Source organism: Tachypleus tridentatus, chromosome 13 (genome assembly GCF_004210375.1).
Source record: "Tachypleus tridentatus isolate NWPU-2018 chromosome 13, ASM421037v1, whole genome shotgun sequence".
Taxonomy (NCBI): domain Eukaryota; kingdom Metazoa; phylum Arthropoda; class Merostomata; order Xiphosura; family Limulidae; genus Tachypleus; species Tachypleus tridentatus.
This window is the reverse complement of record NC_134837.1, coordinates 14,556,403-14,575,153: the sequence shown is the minus strand read 5'-3', so window position 1 is coordinate 14,575,153 and position 18,751 is coordinate 14,556,403. Positions and strand designations below refer to the sequence as shown.

The 18,751-nt window shown below is 31.6% G+C and overlaps 2 protein-coding genes across 9 annotated transcripts in view; both read left to right on the top strand.

The window, feature by feature from the left end:
- LOC143239114 (major facilitator superfamily domain-containing protein 12-like) overlaps positions 1 to 9,846 on the top strand; it is a 28,637-nt gene extending 18,791 nt beyond the window's left edge. For 6 of the 8 annotated variants that reach the window (XM_076479944.1, XM_076479946.1, XM_076479951.1 and 3 more), the window contains 6 exons: positions 2,229 to 2,321; positions 3,469 to 3,561; positions 5,254 to 5,433; positions 6,737 to 6,831; positions 7,430 to 7,560; positions 7,821 to 9,846. In XM_076479944.1, coding sequence (XP_076336059.1) covers positions 2,229 to 2,321; positions 3,469 to 3,561; positions 5,254 to 5,433; positions 6,737 to 6,831; positions 7,430 to 7,560; positions 7,821 to 8,074 — 846 coding nt within the window. In that variant the 3' untranslated portion in view covers positions 8,075 to 9,846. The remainder of the gene's footprint in view (positions 1 to 2,228; positions 2,322 to 3,468; positions 3,562 to 5,253; positions 5,434 to 6,736; positions 6,832 to 7,429; positions 7,561 to 7,820) is intronic. The other 2 variants (XM_076479953.1, XM_076479952.1) reach the window with 2 other exon arrangements.
- Positions 9,847 to 13,790: 3,944 nt separating this feature from the next.
- On the top strand, positions 13,791 to 18,111 carry LOC143236036 (protein fem-1 homolog B-like). The gene is given in 2 exon segments (XM_076474266.1): positions 13,791 to 15,627; positions 15,630 to 18,111. Coding segments are annotated over 2 exon segments (1,935 nt in total). The 5' UTR covers positions 13,791 to 14,096; the 3' UTR covers positions 16,034 to 18,111.
- The last annotated feature ends 640 nt before the right edge of the window (positions 18,112 to 18,751 follow it).

Here is an 18,751-nt window from a genome sequence, read left to right as displayed (position 1 = left end):
CTATTCATACATTACCAACAGTTTGAACTGATTGGGAATCAACCTTAAAGTGAGAACACTTAAAGTTTAAAATCTGTAGTTATGACAACCTAACAATTTGTGGATGCTAATGTGATTTTTTTAAAGATATGTATTCAGCATGTATCTATTTAGTTAATCATTGACAATATTGGACAAAATGACATACTTATATAAAAATCAAGAATTAATATTCATTTTTTTTTTAAGTTCTGACTTCTCCCTTTTTGTTTTCAAAATCTGGTGAGCATATCTCGTCTTTTCTATACAAATACCATCTTGATTCTAGAAATGTCCAGTCTTAGAGAAGATGTCCAGTCTTAGAGAAGTAGAGCCTTGATGCTATCATAGGCCCTTTCCAACATGCCTTTAATGGGTCTTAGTTTTGGCACAGTTTTTCTTCCTTTGAAAATTTACTTTTATAAACCTAATTTTACTTTTACCTACGTCCCTTTCTCGAGCCATCTTCATTGCTATCACTCTATTGTTTACTTTTCTATAACCCTCTTGTCTTTTTTGGCTTGTCTTTATCCAAAGCCTGAAGCAGTTCAAGAAAAAGCATCATTTATAGTAAATTCACACAGAACTTCTGTGAACTTTCTTTACAGATAAAAAATCTGTTATCGGAATTAACTTTCTTCACAGCTTCTATATAAATAACCTATAAAACATCGCACTGAAAAGTAGTTTAGGTCAATCAGCTCTTCAGGCCTTTTGGTGCTTGATGCAACATCATTCAGTTGTTATCAGACATTATAAAAAGTGCAGTTTGTTTTTATCAGGTCTACAATGTGTGTGGGTGTCTGTCTCATGCCTTCTTTCCTTTTTAGAAACCCCCTCTGTGAGCCCTGACTGGAATTATTGAAATATTTGTGTATTTAATGTTTGAAAAAGATCCTGCAGCATTTGTTTTGTGTGTGTGTCTGTATGTGTGTGTGTGTGTGTGTGTATATATAAAAACAGCCTTAGTAAAATCAGATTAAAAATAGTTGATATATTTTAGGGTTTGAAAGTCTTGTCATAATTTTAATAGAAGTAATCTCATATGGTAGAGTTTTGGAGTTCCTGTAGTATTTATTGTACTTTTTTAAACTTTAAGCCTTTTATTCAGCTGTGAATAATGTACACACATTAAAAACTATAGACTATCTTCTTACACGTAGTAGTTTAAACATTAGGTAGACATGCCTTGTAATGATAGAGTATTTGAATTTTTTTATAATATGCAAGTTTATCTGTGTGAGAAAAAGCAATTAGATCACTGGGTGAACAACTGGCAAGTGGCTTTTCACTATACAAAATGTGAGGTAATACATGTGGGTTATCATAATTTGAATTATAAGTATAATTTTGATGGGAATAACCTTAACAGTGGTATGGAAGGAAGAGATTTTGGCATGATGAAACTTTTAGAATGGATGACAACAGGCAGTTGCCGTCCATTCTACAAAGTTTCGTCGTGAATACTGCCTAAACAATATATCAAAGAAGATTTTGGCATGTTGGTTAGTCAGTTCCTTAACCCACCCAAGCAATGTACTGTTGTCAGAGATAAGGCAAATAAGATTTGTATTGACAGATCAAAAACGTTATCATTGTATTGTATAAGTCACAGCCATAAGCCTTCAGTTGCATTATAATGTTTTGTGTAGGGTTCCTTACTTTTGACATTGAGGAGTTGGAAATGGTTCAGAGATGGGCTACTAGGAGTGAATGTGGGATGGAAATGTTGTAGTTTGAGAACAGGTTGAGATCTGTGAAAGCATTTTTCTTCTGTAAAAAGAAGAGTAAATTGGGATCCAAATAAGGTAGTTTTATGAATAATTTATTTGTTTCTTAATGGTAAGGACGGTTGGACATGAGAATAGTAAAATATATTTTGACAGTGTTGGAGTAATGTTCAGCTTAGAGTGTTATCTCTCTAAACAAAAAATGAGTGAGCTTTAAAATGGTTGTCTTCAGACACTGGATGTAGCAAATATTAGAGGAGTCTCGTTAAATGTTCAAGTGGTCTAGGCTTGATGCAAATGTGTTTGTTGCATTGGTTTTGTGAAGTGAATGGCATAGTCTCAATAGACCAACAAATAATGTAGCATCCTTAAATGTTATGTTTATTGATAAGAAAAATGTTATTTTCAATCTTGATACAGGTTGGTCTACTCTACATGGGCACAAAACTGTACATTAATCTATTTTTAATCTTGATACAGATTGGTCTGCTGTACATGGGCACAAGACTGTATGTTAATCTTTCTCAAGTTTATACACCACTCTACCTCCAAGACTCACTTAAATTGGAAACTGTAAGTGTATCAGTTTATGTAATAATAATAATTTAAGAAATGTACCTATGATAAAATGTTTCAGTTATTATGAGAAATATCTGGATGAAGTTTCATTGTGTTTTTGGAGTAAATATACAAGTCACGTCTCTTTTAAAATCACCAGGACATGATAAAATTTATTTACCAAAAAGTTGTAAACAAAGTGTAAGTCGCACTTTCAATATTATATCAGCACATTAAACTTGAAGCCATGTTTTCAAAATACCGTTCAGAGCTTTGTTATTGGCTTTTTTTGGGGGGATTAAAACATGTAAACAGATGGTTATGGCTTGTAGAAATGTCTAATTAGTAGATATTAAATATCTATAGGTGATTGAGGTTGAATCTTTTATATTAATTATACAAAAGTTTTAGAAATGCATGTCTATAAATAGTATATGTATTTTTATCATATAAAATAATAATTCTAACTTGCAGAAGAACAGACTTGGAGCAAAAAATGTTTTGTTTCACTTGTCCAGAGAAAATTTAAAGAGAGTATATAGATTTTCATATGTGCATTAACTGTCATTTATATTGCACAGTACAATGGATATAAGATATCAAATCTTGGTAATCAGCCTGTGAATGTAAACCAACTTCCGGTCACAACTAAAACAAGCAAACTTGATTTTAGTCGCATTTTCAGCTGTTCATTTGCCTGATCTATCACACAACTGTTGTATTTGATAAAATATGATTAAAGAATTTAGACCACTGAAGGAAGTTAATAATTAAGAACTTCTTAACGTTTTCCAGTACTAAAACTGTAAGAAATCATTTTGGAAAACATCCCATAATGCTTCAAATCAATAATACCATTCCCGGTCTTGTACCCATAGTACTGAAATGAAATTGTGCTAAAGAAATATAGTTGAATCCACTTTTTTGTATGAACTTTATCAATTTAATAAACTGTTTGGTGTGTTGCTCTTATGTTTAGTGCTTATTTGTAAGTAATGGATATTTCTTACACATTCAAGTTTGTTGTAATGTGCATTCTAATATTATATTTGTGTATCCTCTATTGCAACTGTGCTCGCAAATTCAGAAATGATAAATTAATTTTTTTTATTTAAGCTTGACAGAAACCTTGATACTTAGATTAAAACTATTTATTTTATAGCAAAGTATTGCCATCATACCACTTGTCATCTATGTCAGTGGCTTCCTGTCATCTCTCTTTGTAACTTTTATAAACAGGAAGTTAGGAAGTAAGGTAAGTTTCAAAAACAAATTTCCAGTGTATGTCACATCAAGCTTTGATACTCAGGCAAATACATGACATGAATTTATTTTGACTAACAGTGTTTGAATAAAACTAGGCAGTATAAACTGAGATCTAACTTGTTTAATAGATTGTTCTTGTTTAATTGTTTTTTGTCAGTCCCATAGCCAGTTTTTGTTTAAAATTAAAATGCTGGAAAGCATCGTGTTTCTAAACTAAAATGTGCTACAGCCATTGAAAGATTGTATTGTGTGGAAAATTCCATGTAACTATGGTTTAACTCGCGTTGATCAGGTGTGTTAAGAAACATTCAGTTATAGATAAACATAGTTAATGAAGTAACACTGGTTAAACGTGTAGTAATCACTACTTGCTCTATTTGTTACTGTAAGTGATAATTTAGTAATCAGATTAGTCATAAATTATTAGGTTGATAATTAAATATCAGATAATTTTTGGAAATTATGAAAAGCTGTAGTATTAGTGTAATTAAAGATTTTGATTTATGTATTACAGAAACTGATGTTTAGAAATCTATTTTCTAATTATGTTAATCATTGAAAATTTGTGTGTATGCATGTGAATCTATTGTTAAAATGTGTAAATTCTTTCATTGTGACTCCTCGCTTCTGTCAATGGGAGTGCATATTGTCACCAAAACATTTACAGAATGTCCAAAAGGGCTTTGTGCTCTTTTTTGAATAAAGTTTTATTGTAAAATACATTTTAAATGTAAATAAAAAGTTTAGGGAAAATAACTGTTACATTCCAGATAAATATAAAACATATTTTGATTTAAACTGATTCCCTGTTATGGCTTTTTTCTAGGTTAATATACACAACTATTTGATACTAGATTATTTGTTAAATTATAAGTGATTGTATTGTTCCATTTCAAGTTTGGTATATTAACCCTGAGAAAGGTAAACCATTGGCTATAATTATAATAATAAAAAAATTGTATACCTGGAGTGTAAACATTATAAAGATTTTTTTCTTTTATGAAAATATGCAAATCCCTCCAATATGCACTTCAAATTTTGAAAGACATTTCAGTGTTATGACACCTTTTTTAAATGTTGTACAAGTGACATTTAATCTTATTTAAGCCTTACATTGAAGTCTCAAAAGAGCTGATTCTGAAGACATTCTAAAACTGTCTTAAGAGCACTTGAAATTTATAGAAGTACTGATTATGCTTAATCACTTTACTAGTTTCAGTATCTTTATATCAACTAACATTCCATCTAATAATGTTACATTATAAATGTATCAAAGAATTTGGATTACTTATGTTTCCTAACAGGAATGATAATCTTGTATTAACCTTAGGCCTTCCTTCAAGCAGTAAAGAACAGTTTTCTGTTAATATCTGACTTTCTTCATTTCTGTGAAAAGTCTGGTCACTGTTATTAATGACAATACGAATGGGTTGAAGAGGACCTACTGGTAAGTGTGGATGTGAGAGCACATAATTCATATCCCATTACTGAGGTGTGATGGGTATTGTTTACTGCTGCCTTCTCTATTCTCTCAGTTCAAAATTAGTGACAGCAAGCTTGAGCAGCTATTATGAATAGCTGAAACAAATTAACAGTTTATTGTAGTAGTTGATTATGAAACAATGTAGAAACCATGGTTACTTTCTGCAGGTAAAAATAGCATAAGACATATTTTGTTTAGGTGACCTATCTTTTTGGAGTGTCATCAGCAATTGGTGCTTCTGTGTGGTTATATTTTGGACGTGGTGACTTGTATCGATATAGAGAGGTATATGCTGTAGCTGTCCTGATAGGCATAGGAGGCTCCACGATGCTGGTTACTAGTCTTTCTATTACTTCTGATTTGATTGGAAAAAACACTGTAAGTGTAAGATTAAGTAACATTGGGCATTTGCTATATAGACTTTGCGTACATGTGCACATACAAGACATTAGGTGGATAAATACAAGGATTTATACCCTTTCCACATAGGATACTGCATATTATAGTTTTAGATTGCTATTCTATAGTTTAATCAAGTATATCTAATAGACATGTCAACAAGCAGAATTTATTCACTAGAAGGAAATAATTAACAATAAAAGAAAACTGAACATTTTAGCTAAATGATTAATTGTTTTATTTTCTGCAAGGTTTCAGTTTTGTTGTTCACTTTGCTAATGGTACAAGATTTATTGTTGTGCTTGTACATCTGGAGGATTTTAACAGTTATTTACGAAAATACTTGTTGATTAATATTCTTTTACTTAAGACTTGTTTAAATTATTTTGTAAGGAATGTACTTATAATTCTAAACTAATTTATACATCAGGGTTGCAATGAAAGCATTTTCAAATATGTGTGAAATTCTGAGCATCTGATAATTCTTGTTAGATGTCCATTTCATTATGGTAAAAGTTATTATTTTTGCTTCTATTAGCTGTCACTTATGTCAAATGAAAATTTAGTGGGGATTCACAGTTTATTTTTCATAAATCTTACCATTTTTTGTAACTTAGTGAAGCTTTGGGTAAAAATTCCTTAATACAAAAGTTGCAACGTTCAATAGAAAGAGATTCCAACTGTAAGACATTAAAGTCAGCAGCAAGGTTCGTAACAGAAATTATGTATACAGAGAAGTTAATGTTCAGTGGAATGTCAAAACAATACATTTGTGATAATTTTAGCTGTTCAAATAACATCAGCTGTTTAAGGAAAATTATTACTATTTATGATTTCGCATATCCCTTTTTCTTTACACTTAAAATGTACAATTTGAACTGCCTGACTTCTATATTTGCTAAGAACCATGGGAGATTTAGACTTCTCCCCAAAAAAGTAACTGTCTTACTGCAGTTTAGCTTATACTGATGTCTTAATTGAAACGTGAATATTTATGTGAAATTCTTTTGAAAACCATAAATTACATTGAACACTTGCAAAGATATGGTATAACTAACAAGTTAATATTTTACCATAAAAACTTACCACTAAATACTGTCCTTAAATTATATTTATAATGGGTAAATATTTTAGTAATTTTTTTTGGCTAACTGTGTTAGGGAAAAGTTCCTTTAACTTCAGAGAAGCAAGGTTGAATTAACATTAGATAAATACTTGTGAAACATTTTATGGTTGCTGATACAGTAATATAGCCAACTAATTTTCTTTGTTATTTACTCAGTCTAGTGGTGCTTTTGTTTTTGGTGCAATGAGTTTTCTAGACAAACTTTCCAATGGATTGGCTGTATTAATTATACAGGACGTCCATCCGTGTATGTAAGTTCTATATTAATTATTGTACCTGGTGCATTAGGAGTAAACATAAAACCATATATTGTATAACCTTGTATTATAAATCCAATTAAAAATTATTTTTTTACACTACCAAAAAATGCTGCTTTTGTTTCTTGCACATAATAAAGTAACATAGTTCCTAAAAATATTAAGTTTAAAGGGTAGTTTGAGAGAATGTAAAAGTTTGTGCAATTATAACACTTTTGGGAAAATAAAGGATTGTAGTTTGTGAAACTGTGGTTTTATAGAAAATACAAATGTGTATAAGTGCATGTAAAGAGCAATTAAGGAAAACTGTAAGTGTTAGTCATAAAGAGAGAGAGAGAGAGAGAACAGGTTAGACTAAGTATAGTTTTAAAAGAACAAGAGTGGGTAAGTGTCCAGATCTATGTAAGCATAGATTTAAGAACACTTTTAAAATCATTTAGAATAGGTAAAAATTATTGTGAAGTGTTAAATCATTTTTATTCTATAGTATGATGTGGTCTGACAGTAAAATTTTGAGATGGCAAAAGGAGGTATCTTACACAGTTTAAAATGATGTAAAACATCTTTGAATAATTATCTTCATTTCTGTTAGATGGTGCTGTGAAGACTGCCAGTGGTATTATCAATATGTCATGGTGTTTGCTTGTGGTGGTTCAGCTGTCTTTGCCCTCATCATGCTTGCTACATTGTCCCGTTCTTCCATAGGTGTTAAACAGAGAAGAGGTAAAAACAATTTTATTTTTATCTCTGATGTAAGTTGTAAGGTACGAGTTTTTACCCATATTTAAGGTCCAGGCTATTATATAGAATTACATGTGGAAAGTTAAAACGGGGATTTTTAATTCAAGTAAATAATGTCTACTGTATTTCCAGCCTTGTTTCTTTACTTTTTTACAATCTCTGTTCAGGTTTTTAAATTCCCAATTTCTTATTTATCTTGTATAATCAAGTGTGTATGAATTACAGAAGTAATGTTTTTTAAGGTATTGCTAGGTCAAACCGTGCTGATAAGGAGATTGGTTGTACAAGTGCTGGAGAGTACATCAGTAGGAATGGTGCTAAAGGACCTCCTTGTACGGGTAGTCAGGACGATAGTGACACAGAACCTTTGATCAGTTGTAATGATGTAGATGAGCACATCACTAGAAATGTTACTAGTGGAACCACACATATGACTGATTGTGACAGTGGTGATAACAATGTAGAACCGTTAACTAGAAGAGTTTCAATCAACTGAAATTTTGAAATGCAGTATTTGTGGCTAGTATTTATTCTTAAGATCAACAGCCTTACAATGATAAAAATAACTGGTGTAACAACAGTATTGAATAATAATAATTAATTAGTGGCCCAGAATAGAAACAATTAATATGTTATGGAGTAAATACTTTGTAGTTATCAAATTTATTTATATAAAAAAAAATTCTAGCTACAGTTGCATGTGCACGTTTTATCTAAGCAAGACAAAAGTAACTGTTGTATGTACAGAAATGCTAATTATATATTTAAGATATAGTTTTGACAATAAATATTTTTAATATTTATTAAAGTCAAATTGAAAGCAGTATTTTTTCTGTCAAAATAGTTTTTAATTTTAAAATAACAATTAACTATGGTGTAAGATTAATCTAGAATGCCACTGTCACAGTTCCTAGTACATCTCTATGTACGACTGTGACAATGGTGATAGCTTTAGTAATTTTAATAATCGGTGTTTATGGCTAGTTCAGAATAAACTAAGAGCTTGTATTCTCAGCATCAGTAATATTTTGAGGTTTTGTTATGTATCATAATTTTATTTTTGGACAAGTTTCCAATGTATTATGTTATGTATTACTATTTCAAATAACTGGAAATTTTAATTTGAGCTTAATAGTTAATTAAATGTTAATATGTATTAAACTTATATTATTTGCAAACAAGATTGATTCACACAATTTTCTTTTTTAACACAAATATATTTTAATATACAAAAATAAAAACATTCCAATTTATTATAACGGTTATTACTAAGGGTTAATATAAAAAATAATGGTTTACATACAACAGTTTTACACATTTACAGATAGGTGTTAAATCCAGTTTAGAACGAAATATTTTAACACTGAGCAAATCAATTTTGAGTTGATATTGTTGCACTTTAGTTGAGCTAACAACGTCTTTCATGAATAGCCTCACACTGGTTAGAAGTTCGCTTCTTATCAAAGAGGATGTTTACTGGCCTCGTAGAAACAGTTACATCGGAAGTAATTCACTGAGGTTGAACAGTTTGTAATGTTCGAATCTTATAAATGTTTCTTCACAAGTTCTGAAGATTTTCAATTGGTAGACGTTAATCACAGCCATAGCTTCCTTGGTCTGATGGTGCACTGACTGTAGCTGTCTAATAATATTCTCTTTCCTTCACTGTCTCTCGGCTTGCTGCTTTTTATGAAATCACGCGAGACTCTAGAACCTTCACCAAAGTTCTCGACAATGAGTGTCGAGAACAGGTGGGACTTGCACAATAGATAGCCAAGAATATATGTCACATGGAGGGGGGGGAAGAAAACTATACAGAAATAAGCATAGGTACTAAACTAAATGTATAACAGTAAATAAGTTACAGTGGAACACTTTTATATTAACAGTTTGTAATCAGAATTAACTAATACATAAAATGCTATAAATTATTATGTATTACGAAATGTTTTATATTTATGACTATTTTTAAAAAATTGAAACTTCTTTAATGTGTACTTTTTTTCTTCATGTGCAGGAGGAAAATAGTTTGAGACATGTATAGAAATGTTAAGTGTATAGTTAAACGTATTTTTGACAATAAATATTAATTGTAATATTCACTTTAACTCAAACTGTAATCATTTTCAAGTGTTTGAATTTGGTTTTTCTGTAGTTTTACATTTTTAAATTGATAAAACTGTATGGATCAAAATAATTTCATTGTTAAAATTGTACCTTTCTTGCCTTGTATTCTACATTTGTATTAAAGTTTATTTTGTCACATATTGTTTGGAAGTAATGTCTTTATAATAATAATAATAATAATAATAATTAAAATTTCATTATCTAAGAAAATTTTCAAAAAAGTATCTCCTGCAACTCTTAATAGACAACGTTATTGAATTATCAAAACTAGAACACAATATTAAGCAAACATTTTTACATAAAAGATTCGCACTGCATAAAAATATTGTTTAAATGCGTATTTTTAACATTGTTTTAAAAATATCTCAAACGATTAAAAGCTTGACTCTCGACGAACATTTATTAAATTATGAAAAATGTTTGTATGGTTCCAAATTGACAAAGACCTAAAATGTATACAAGAAAAACGAGTAGTAAAATTAAAAAAATATATATTTGGTAAGTTTTAAATGCAAATGAGATTATGTACACCCTCGTGCAAATTAATTGAAATAAGACGGAAAATTAAGAGTTTTTTCAATTTTGCGTTTTATTTCTAAAAATCTAAAATTTACTTACAAATTAATACATGATATAACCACCTTTATTTTTCAGAAGAACATAATCCGCTTTGGCATCGAGTCCACGAGTTGACTGCAATCTTTACTAATTTTTGGATTGCAATACCATACCTTAATTATGGCCTCAATTAGCTTATCTTTTGTAGTACAGTCTTTTCCCCGAAGTCTTTCTTTACAAATTGCCCAAAGATTTTCAATAGGATTTGAGTCCAGAGAGTTTCCAGGCCAGTCCAGCACCTTTATTCGTGTTAGTCATAACATTCTTCACAAGTTTCGATGTGTGGCACGGAGCCAGATCTTGCTAAAAAGTGCCAGATCCATTTGGAAATCTCTTGTTCAATTCTGGAACGACTCTTCTCTGCAAAACTTCGATGTACTGTGGTCCTCGCATCATACCTTCTACGATATGCAAGCCTCTAACGCCATAGTAGCTAAAAAAGCCTCAAAACATCTTCTTCAAGGGATGTTTTACGAACTGATTGGTGTGAGATTCTCGAAGTTTCTCACCTGGAGATCTGCGAACATGCAGACTTCTTTGACCCTGTACGAAGAAATGAGTCTCGTCACTGAATAACACCTTCCTCCATTGTTCTTGCATCCACTTCTTGTATTTCAAACCCCATTGATACCGTTTTTTGTTCGTTGAGTTGGTAAGAAATTGTTTTTTGACTTGTCTCCTTGCTCTTCTAACGCAATTTCGAATGACGTAATGTTCCTCAAAATTTCGTCATATCTCAAATATAGATCGACCGTACTTCAAAACACAGCTGATGACGCCGTCTGTGTGAGAAAATGACTATTAAAGGAAATCGGCGGGTCCAGCGAGCCTACACCCGCCGCCCTGCTGAAAATATTGTAAAATTATTATCACTGGTTATGTGCATGATGTATTAGTTGTTTTTATTTACTACATTAAGCGTGTATTTAAAGCTTGTTTAAAGGGAAGAGGTTTAAAAAAACTTGTATATGTTACGTACTTACATTGGGAAATTCTTTTCACGAATAATACCAGGTTTACTTTTAATTAACTCTGAAATTATGTCACAATTAACAAGTTGTATTGACATCACGGTACCTATTACGGTTTGTGGTGAATTCATTCCGCTTAAACTCTAAACAAATAAGCTTCCCTGGTGGTTTAGTGGTAAAACAAAGTATAGTTTATAATGCTAAAATTTGGCTTGTCATGCCCGTAGCTTAACAATAATTGTGTCTGTGTCAACTTGGAGAAAATCGCAGTTTACTTCATGTATTACGTCCAGAATAATTTTATTTTATGTGATGTATAGTTAGAAGTAGCAGTTTAGTACTAAATTTTATAATGCCCAAGTTCTATCAAAATTTTCCAGACGTGTGACATTACAATCATAGTAAAAATATCGTATTAAAATTCTAATATCCATTTTTATAAGTTTATTTCAAATAAGTGAAATATAAGTAGCACTAATCTCGAAACACTTTTTGCATTAGTAGCAAATTGGATAAACGTATCTCGCCGAGAGAAAACAAGTTACCCATTTTCTCTAGTTGTTTAATTTAAAAAGTTACACACACAATACTTTTTCTCATTTAATTTAGTTCTAGTGGGAGCAGTTTGCAAAAACGTGTTTAACATTTTAATGATTTTTACGCTTTTTGTCCTGCCGACACAAATATATGAAAGAAGAGATTTATTTTCATTGTATTACGTAAATAATACCCTCAGCAGATAGCCTGGTGTGACTTTACTATAAGAAACACACACACGTAAATAAATTTTTAAAACGTACTTTTTAAACATGCAATATAATTATAAAGCGTATTTTATTAATCATTTTTATATCATATTGGTATGCCTCAATAACTGTGATCCATTAACAAATAGCTGTTTTCAACTGTGAAACTAGTTCCTGAGCAGGAGTGGTCGTACAGTCCCTGATCCCAGCTCTCGTAAGAAAGAATGATAATATGTATCTCAGTAAGGCTGATATGGGTATTAACACTTTTGTTGATAAGTAGAGAACAACGTTTCGACCTTTCTAGGTATATATTTTTTTTTATTTCAAGTGGGTTTTCTCGTCATCAAGAGCGATAATATGCGAGTAGTTTGAGAGAGTTTTACTAGTGGATGCGGAGAATCGCCAACAACCAGTGTTTTCTGGCACTGAGTTTAATTACGAAAGACTTTTTTTTTTGTTTATACCCAAAATTAAATTTTAACTTTGAAAGTATCGGAATTCCACTGCAGATGTCGGAGTGATATTTTGGCAGGAATATACACTCTGTCTTATAATGTTTTAGACAGATGGAATCCAATAACTACGCCTTTCAAATATATTATCTCTGTTAATCTTTTTTTTTTATATATATACATTTATGAGCGATGATATTACTTTCATATGAGCAGAGTTTGATATTTACACATCGGTGGGGTATTGATGTATACAATAGGAGCAGAAGGTTTGTGAAGTAGCATTTCAAGTGAATGAAATTTAACGACTCTTTATACAAAATTTTGGAAAAATAATTGAACAGACACACTATAAGTGGTTTAACTCTACATTATGCGAGTTAATTGTACAAAATATGCGTATATAGCACCTAGATATTTTAATTATGATGTATAACTCCCGTTGTTTGTGTGTGTTATACATACATAAGAATATGATGATACCTAACAACTGGTAATTCTTTTAATTGCTGTTTTAGTTGTTGTTTTTTTCAAACATGTTTGTTGAGATATTATTAGTATTCCTGAATGTTTTTAAATTTATCAAGTAAAACTGAAAAACAATATTTTGTAAAAATAGATGAGCTCAAGTTTTGATAACATATTTAAATTTTGTTAAATTAAGTGTTTGTTGTTATTTAAAAGAAGACTCCTCAAAACCTGTGACATCATAACAAATCAATGGTCTTTCTGAATGATTCATGTAAATATAACAGTACTTTTCTCCCCCATGTGACTACTTTGCAGAGTGTTGTGGAACTTGTATTAAAATTGGTATGGAGTTTATTAGGTCCTTGCAGGAGTACATTCAAATTTTCAGTTTTGTGGATTCTTTTATGGGCGTTTTTGTGTCATTTTTACCACTACTTCTTACCCTGTGGAAGGATCTTCATCAAAAATTTGACAAAAAGGATGGTTGGGTCCATGCAGAGATGCATGCAGGATTACATATAATAAAAGTAACTTTTCGTGTCCCAATATAACCTTTCACCAACCGTGAATTTAAATATCATCTGTCTAGGATACTCCAGCTGGTTATTATTCTTATTAACTCACGAAAATAAATGGTCAACGTGTCGTTCTCGTACTTGAATAAAATTTCGTAAGTAGTTATGCAGCGCCATGGTTTTGTTCATTATTAATTTTTTTTTAAATCAAGTGCTGTCAAATGTTTACCTAGAATTGAAATAATAAAAATAAATTGCAAAAAATAAATAAAATAAAAATATTTCGTTACTTTCTAGAGGGCAGCACTATTGTCATTTCATTGTTGTTAATGAACAATTAACGGTTCAATGTTATTAGACTGGTGTTAATAACGTATGTAATTTACTTTGCGTAAATGTAATACTGATACGTGATTTTTAATTTTATTTTAGAAACCAAAATAACTTACCCATGGTAATCGACAAAGTACCAGAATTAGTGACGCTACTGATAGTGATACCAATGGAACTGGAACTTCCAGAGGAAGAGTTAGTTTTCTAAATCTAATTTTTGGAAGATATTGTTAACATTAATAAAAAAAGAAAGTAAGTAAGTTATTGATTTAAATTGAAATTATGAATGAAGCTCGAGAGTCGTTAAGACTTAGGGTGTATTATGCATCTCGTGATGGCATGGCAATTACCTTATATGCATTGTTGGCAGAGGAGCCAGCAGAGACTTGGCCATTGTATTTAGATTACCTTGTAGAAGAAGATGGTCAAAAATGTACACCATTGATTATAGCTGCTAAAAATGGACATGATAAAGTTGTAAAAATGCTATTATCAAAGTTCAACCCAGATATTGAGAAGGAAGGAACAGTACAATTTGATGGGTATGTTATTGAAGGTGCTACCCCATTATGGTGTGCAGCTGGGGCTGGTTTCTTAAATGTTGTGAAAACCTTGGTGAAACATGGTGCAAACGTGAACCATCCAACTCGCACAAACTCAACTCCTCTGAGAGCAGCATGTTTTGATGGACGTTTGGACATTGTTCGATTTTTGGTGGAGAATAATGCTGATATACATATTGCTAACAAATATAATAACACTTGTCTAATGATAGCAGCTTATAAAGGGCATCTTGATGTTGTCAGTTATTTGCTGAATAAAGGAGCTGATCCAGATGCCCATGCCCACTGTGGTGCAACTTCACTTCACTTTGCTGCTGAACATGGGCATTTGGATGTTGTTAAAGAACTGCTTAAAGGAGGTGCAAATGTCAAGAAAAATGTAGTAGGAATGATTCCCGTTATGGCAGCAGCTGAAAGAACAAAAGACGAAGTGGTAGAATATTTTATTACTCAACCATGGTGCACCAAAACAGAGCAAATAGATGCTCTGGAATTACTTGGAGCATCATATGCAAATGATAAAGACAACTATAACCTCGAAAAGGCCTATAGTTATCTTGAAAGGGCCATGATAGTCCGTTATGAAGATCCTGATAACGTTATCAACAAACCAATAACAACTCCAATTCCTGCTTATGACAACAGAATGGAAAGTCACGATTGTACAACACTAAAAGCTCTACAACATGACCCTAATGCTTTACATATGGAATCATTAGTGATCAGAGAAAGAATTTTAGGATCTCAGAATCCTGAGGTTCCCCATCCCATTATATTTAGAGGAGCAGTTTTTGCCGACAGTGCACGCTTCGATCGCTGTATCCAGCTCTGGCAACATGCTTTACGTCTGAGGCACCAGAGTCGTGTCACTGGCGTGCGTAAGGATCTTCTAAGGTTTGCACAGGTGTTTTCACAGATGCTGCACATTGGTGTTGAAATATCTATAGAGCAAGTTGAAGAGGTACTAGATATTGCAGTGCATGAGCTAGAAAGGAACATGGAGAATTTAAAAAGTTGTGAAAAAAATATGCAAGCACAGTACCTAGAAGAATTAGATGACAATATTCACACTGTACTGTATTTACTAGTAATCACTACAAAACTTCTTAAAAAATGTACAAAGGAAGAAGAGTACAGAATTTCACAGATTGTTTACCGGCTTAATCAAACATCTGTTACAACCCAAAATGGCTCAACCCTGCTTCATCTCACCGTTAACTCGGAAACTCACGTTGATGAATTCCACACTAAAACGTATGTAAGTTTCCATGTGCTGCAACTTCCAAACTTCTTATTCAATGTGGTGCCAATGTGAATGCTGTGGACAAGGAAAGGAACACACCATTGCATATCATTGTTGGTTATCAAAACCCTATTACAGATTTCCTTACATTTCACTCAATAATAACTGCACTTATTGAAGCTTGTGCACATATGGATGCCATGAACAACAGAGGTGAAACACCTTTTGATGCAGCAACAACAGGAGTTGCAGAAGTGATTCTTCGCACCCAGGCCAAATTAAGCCTGAAATGCATGGCTGCAAAAGCTGTAAAAAAGTTTAATTTAAATTATGAACAACACGTGCCTCATACTCTCTTAAGTTTTATAGAAATGCATGGTGTACCATGTAAACCTAAGTTAGGTGTAGATTAATTAAGAAAAGTGTATTAAGAAGAATGGTATTTGTACAAATCCTTTTTCTAAGTAAAAAAAAAAATTACAGGAAAATGTTTTCTTGTAACCATTTGTAATTTTTCAAGATAGAAATGTTCCGTATAGGGGAACCTGATCAGATTGATTATCAAATAGTATTATTTAAAGGTAAAATAAAGCATTACAAATTTCAGAAGTTTAAATTGACAGGAAACTTGGAGGTATATATTAAATCAATATACTTTAACAAATAGGGTATTAGGTAATCTAGAATGGTATAGGATAAAAGGGTGGCTGAAAATCTAAAGCTCGTACACGAAGGATTTCTTTAAATACTTTAAAGGTGCACAAAATGATGGGAGTGGAACCTTTGAGAGATGATAAAGGAAGGCTCATGTCTGGGTTGTTAAATTTTTATTTTTAGTAATTGAGACTTAAGTACTGTTCTTCATCCTGAGCAGTTGGTAGAAAATCACATTACTTCTGTTAGCCAGTTCAGAATTAGTCAAGTTTAATGAACTTTTGTGTCTCATAATATCTTCCAAAAGTTTTAAAAGAGGTTACTGATTGGATATACGAGCCATTAAGTATCATACTTAAGTCATTGAATTGTGGACAAGTGTGAGAGGATTGGAAGTTGGCTCATGTTACTCCTATTTTTAAGGGATGTGATAAAAAGTTTCCCAGTAATTGCAGGCCTATTAGTCGTATAGTAGTGGTGGGAGAGATTATTAGACTTAAATTTGTGATAAAAATGCTTTACAGATTCTTTTAACAATGTATAAAATTTTGTTTGGTAGCATAGTTTTACTGGGGGAATCTTGCCTTATTAATCTTTCGATATTTTGTGAAGAAGTTTAAAGCTTAAGAATTTGAGGTTTAGGCCATGTCTTGATAGCTTACAAAAGATCTAGATTATTTGTTGAATAAATGGTAGATGACATAGTAACTTCAAGTCATTATGTGTGGCTTATTTTAGTGTAAATTATAAATATAGCTGAGAGGAATAATGTTACAAGCTGTGGAAGAAAACAATATTAATGTTCTGGTTGATCAGTCTGTTAAACTGCCTAAGCAATGTGTTGTTGCTAGTAGTAGGCCAAATAAGATTTTCAGTTGTGTGTGCAGAAATATTGAATATAAGTCTAAAAGAGGTTATGTGGAGGTCAATGGTTAGGCCAGTTCTGAAGCACTGTGTTCACTTTTGGGCTCCTTGTTTTAGGAAGGGCATTGAATTGTTGGAAAGTTTTCATAGGATAGATACTAAAACAATACCTGAGCTGAAGAGATTAACATACGAGGACAAGTTAAGATCACCAAACCTTAAAAAAAAAAAGAGTTAGAGGTGCTCTGATTGAGGTATATAAGCTTATTAAAGGAGTTGATAGTGTTGATGTTTCATCTATTTTAATACTTAATGGTAAGGATGGTAGGACAAGGAAACACAAATGTAAATTTTGGCATGGTAAAATCACCTTCAGCTAAGACAATTTTTCTAACAGGATTGTTAAACTCTGGAATGACTTGCCTTCAGTTATGATGAAAGCATTAGATGCAAGTGTGTTTAATGGAAGGTTTCATAAATATTTAAAGAAGTATTGATTTATTATTATTATTATATGTATGTATATTTTTAAAGCTTATTGGCTGGTGCAATTTTGATGAACCAACAGGTACTTTTGTTGTACTTAAGTGCTATATAAGTCTAGAATTTTTTTATGGGTGTGCCATATGACTAAAATATATTTTTTACTTCAACAATAGTCTTAGTTTTGGTTTAAAGAATGTAATTTTAATTTGGGAAGAGCAGTATTCATAAATAATTGATTTAACCTTTCTTTCTAAACTGAAATATATTTGATTAAAAATTACTTTTTTGCTACAATAGTTACAAATATCACTGTTTGATTAATAAATTATGCATATAATGTTTATAATACAATACTTTTATCATCAGAGTGAAAAATACTGTTACATTATTTCACATAGTAAGTAAGATGGTGAATTTGAAGATGTAAACATTTCCTTAGGCTTTAAGATTAGCATGTTGTGATGTAATAAACTGTGGTTAAACTAAAGTTAGCATTGTTTTGACTGAGAAAATTGATTTCAATTATACTAGCAGCTGGACCTTCAAAGGAATTTGTTCTCAACCATTTTATTATTAAGAACTCTCAGTTAAGCAATGATACAAGTTCATATGGACAACAGGGGACCACTTAGTCCTTCAGAGAAAAATAAAACTTTAAACATATTATTTATTATTCAGGAAATTTTAAATTTTCTAATGCTGATGGGATTTTATTCCATAAGCAAGCCATCCTGTTGGAGAAATATAACTCTCAGCTAAGCCTAGCCTGTGGCTTTACAGATCTTAAACTTGTGTGAGTTTAAAGATGTTATCCTATCCTCATAAGATGATGTTTCCATCCTCATATTCATCCTTGTGGTCATCTTTTGAATCTTTTATAACAAATAAGTATCCTGTATTATGTAGTGCGACCTAGGCTGTACACAGTATTCCAAAGAAAGCCTAATTAATAACATTTGTAAGAGATAATTACCACTTTTGATCAGCAATCAATATATCTGTAAATACACCCTAAAATTCTATTGGTTTTGCTACTATCAACAGAACTGTATTTCAATTGCTTGAGGATTTACCAACTGTGCCAATATACTTTTATTCAGTCGTGCTATTGAATTGGTCAAAATCTA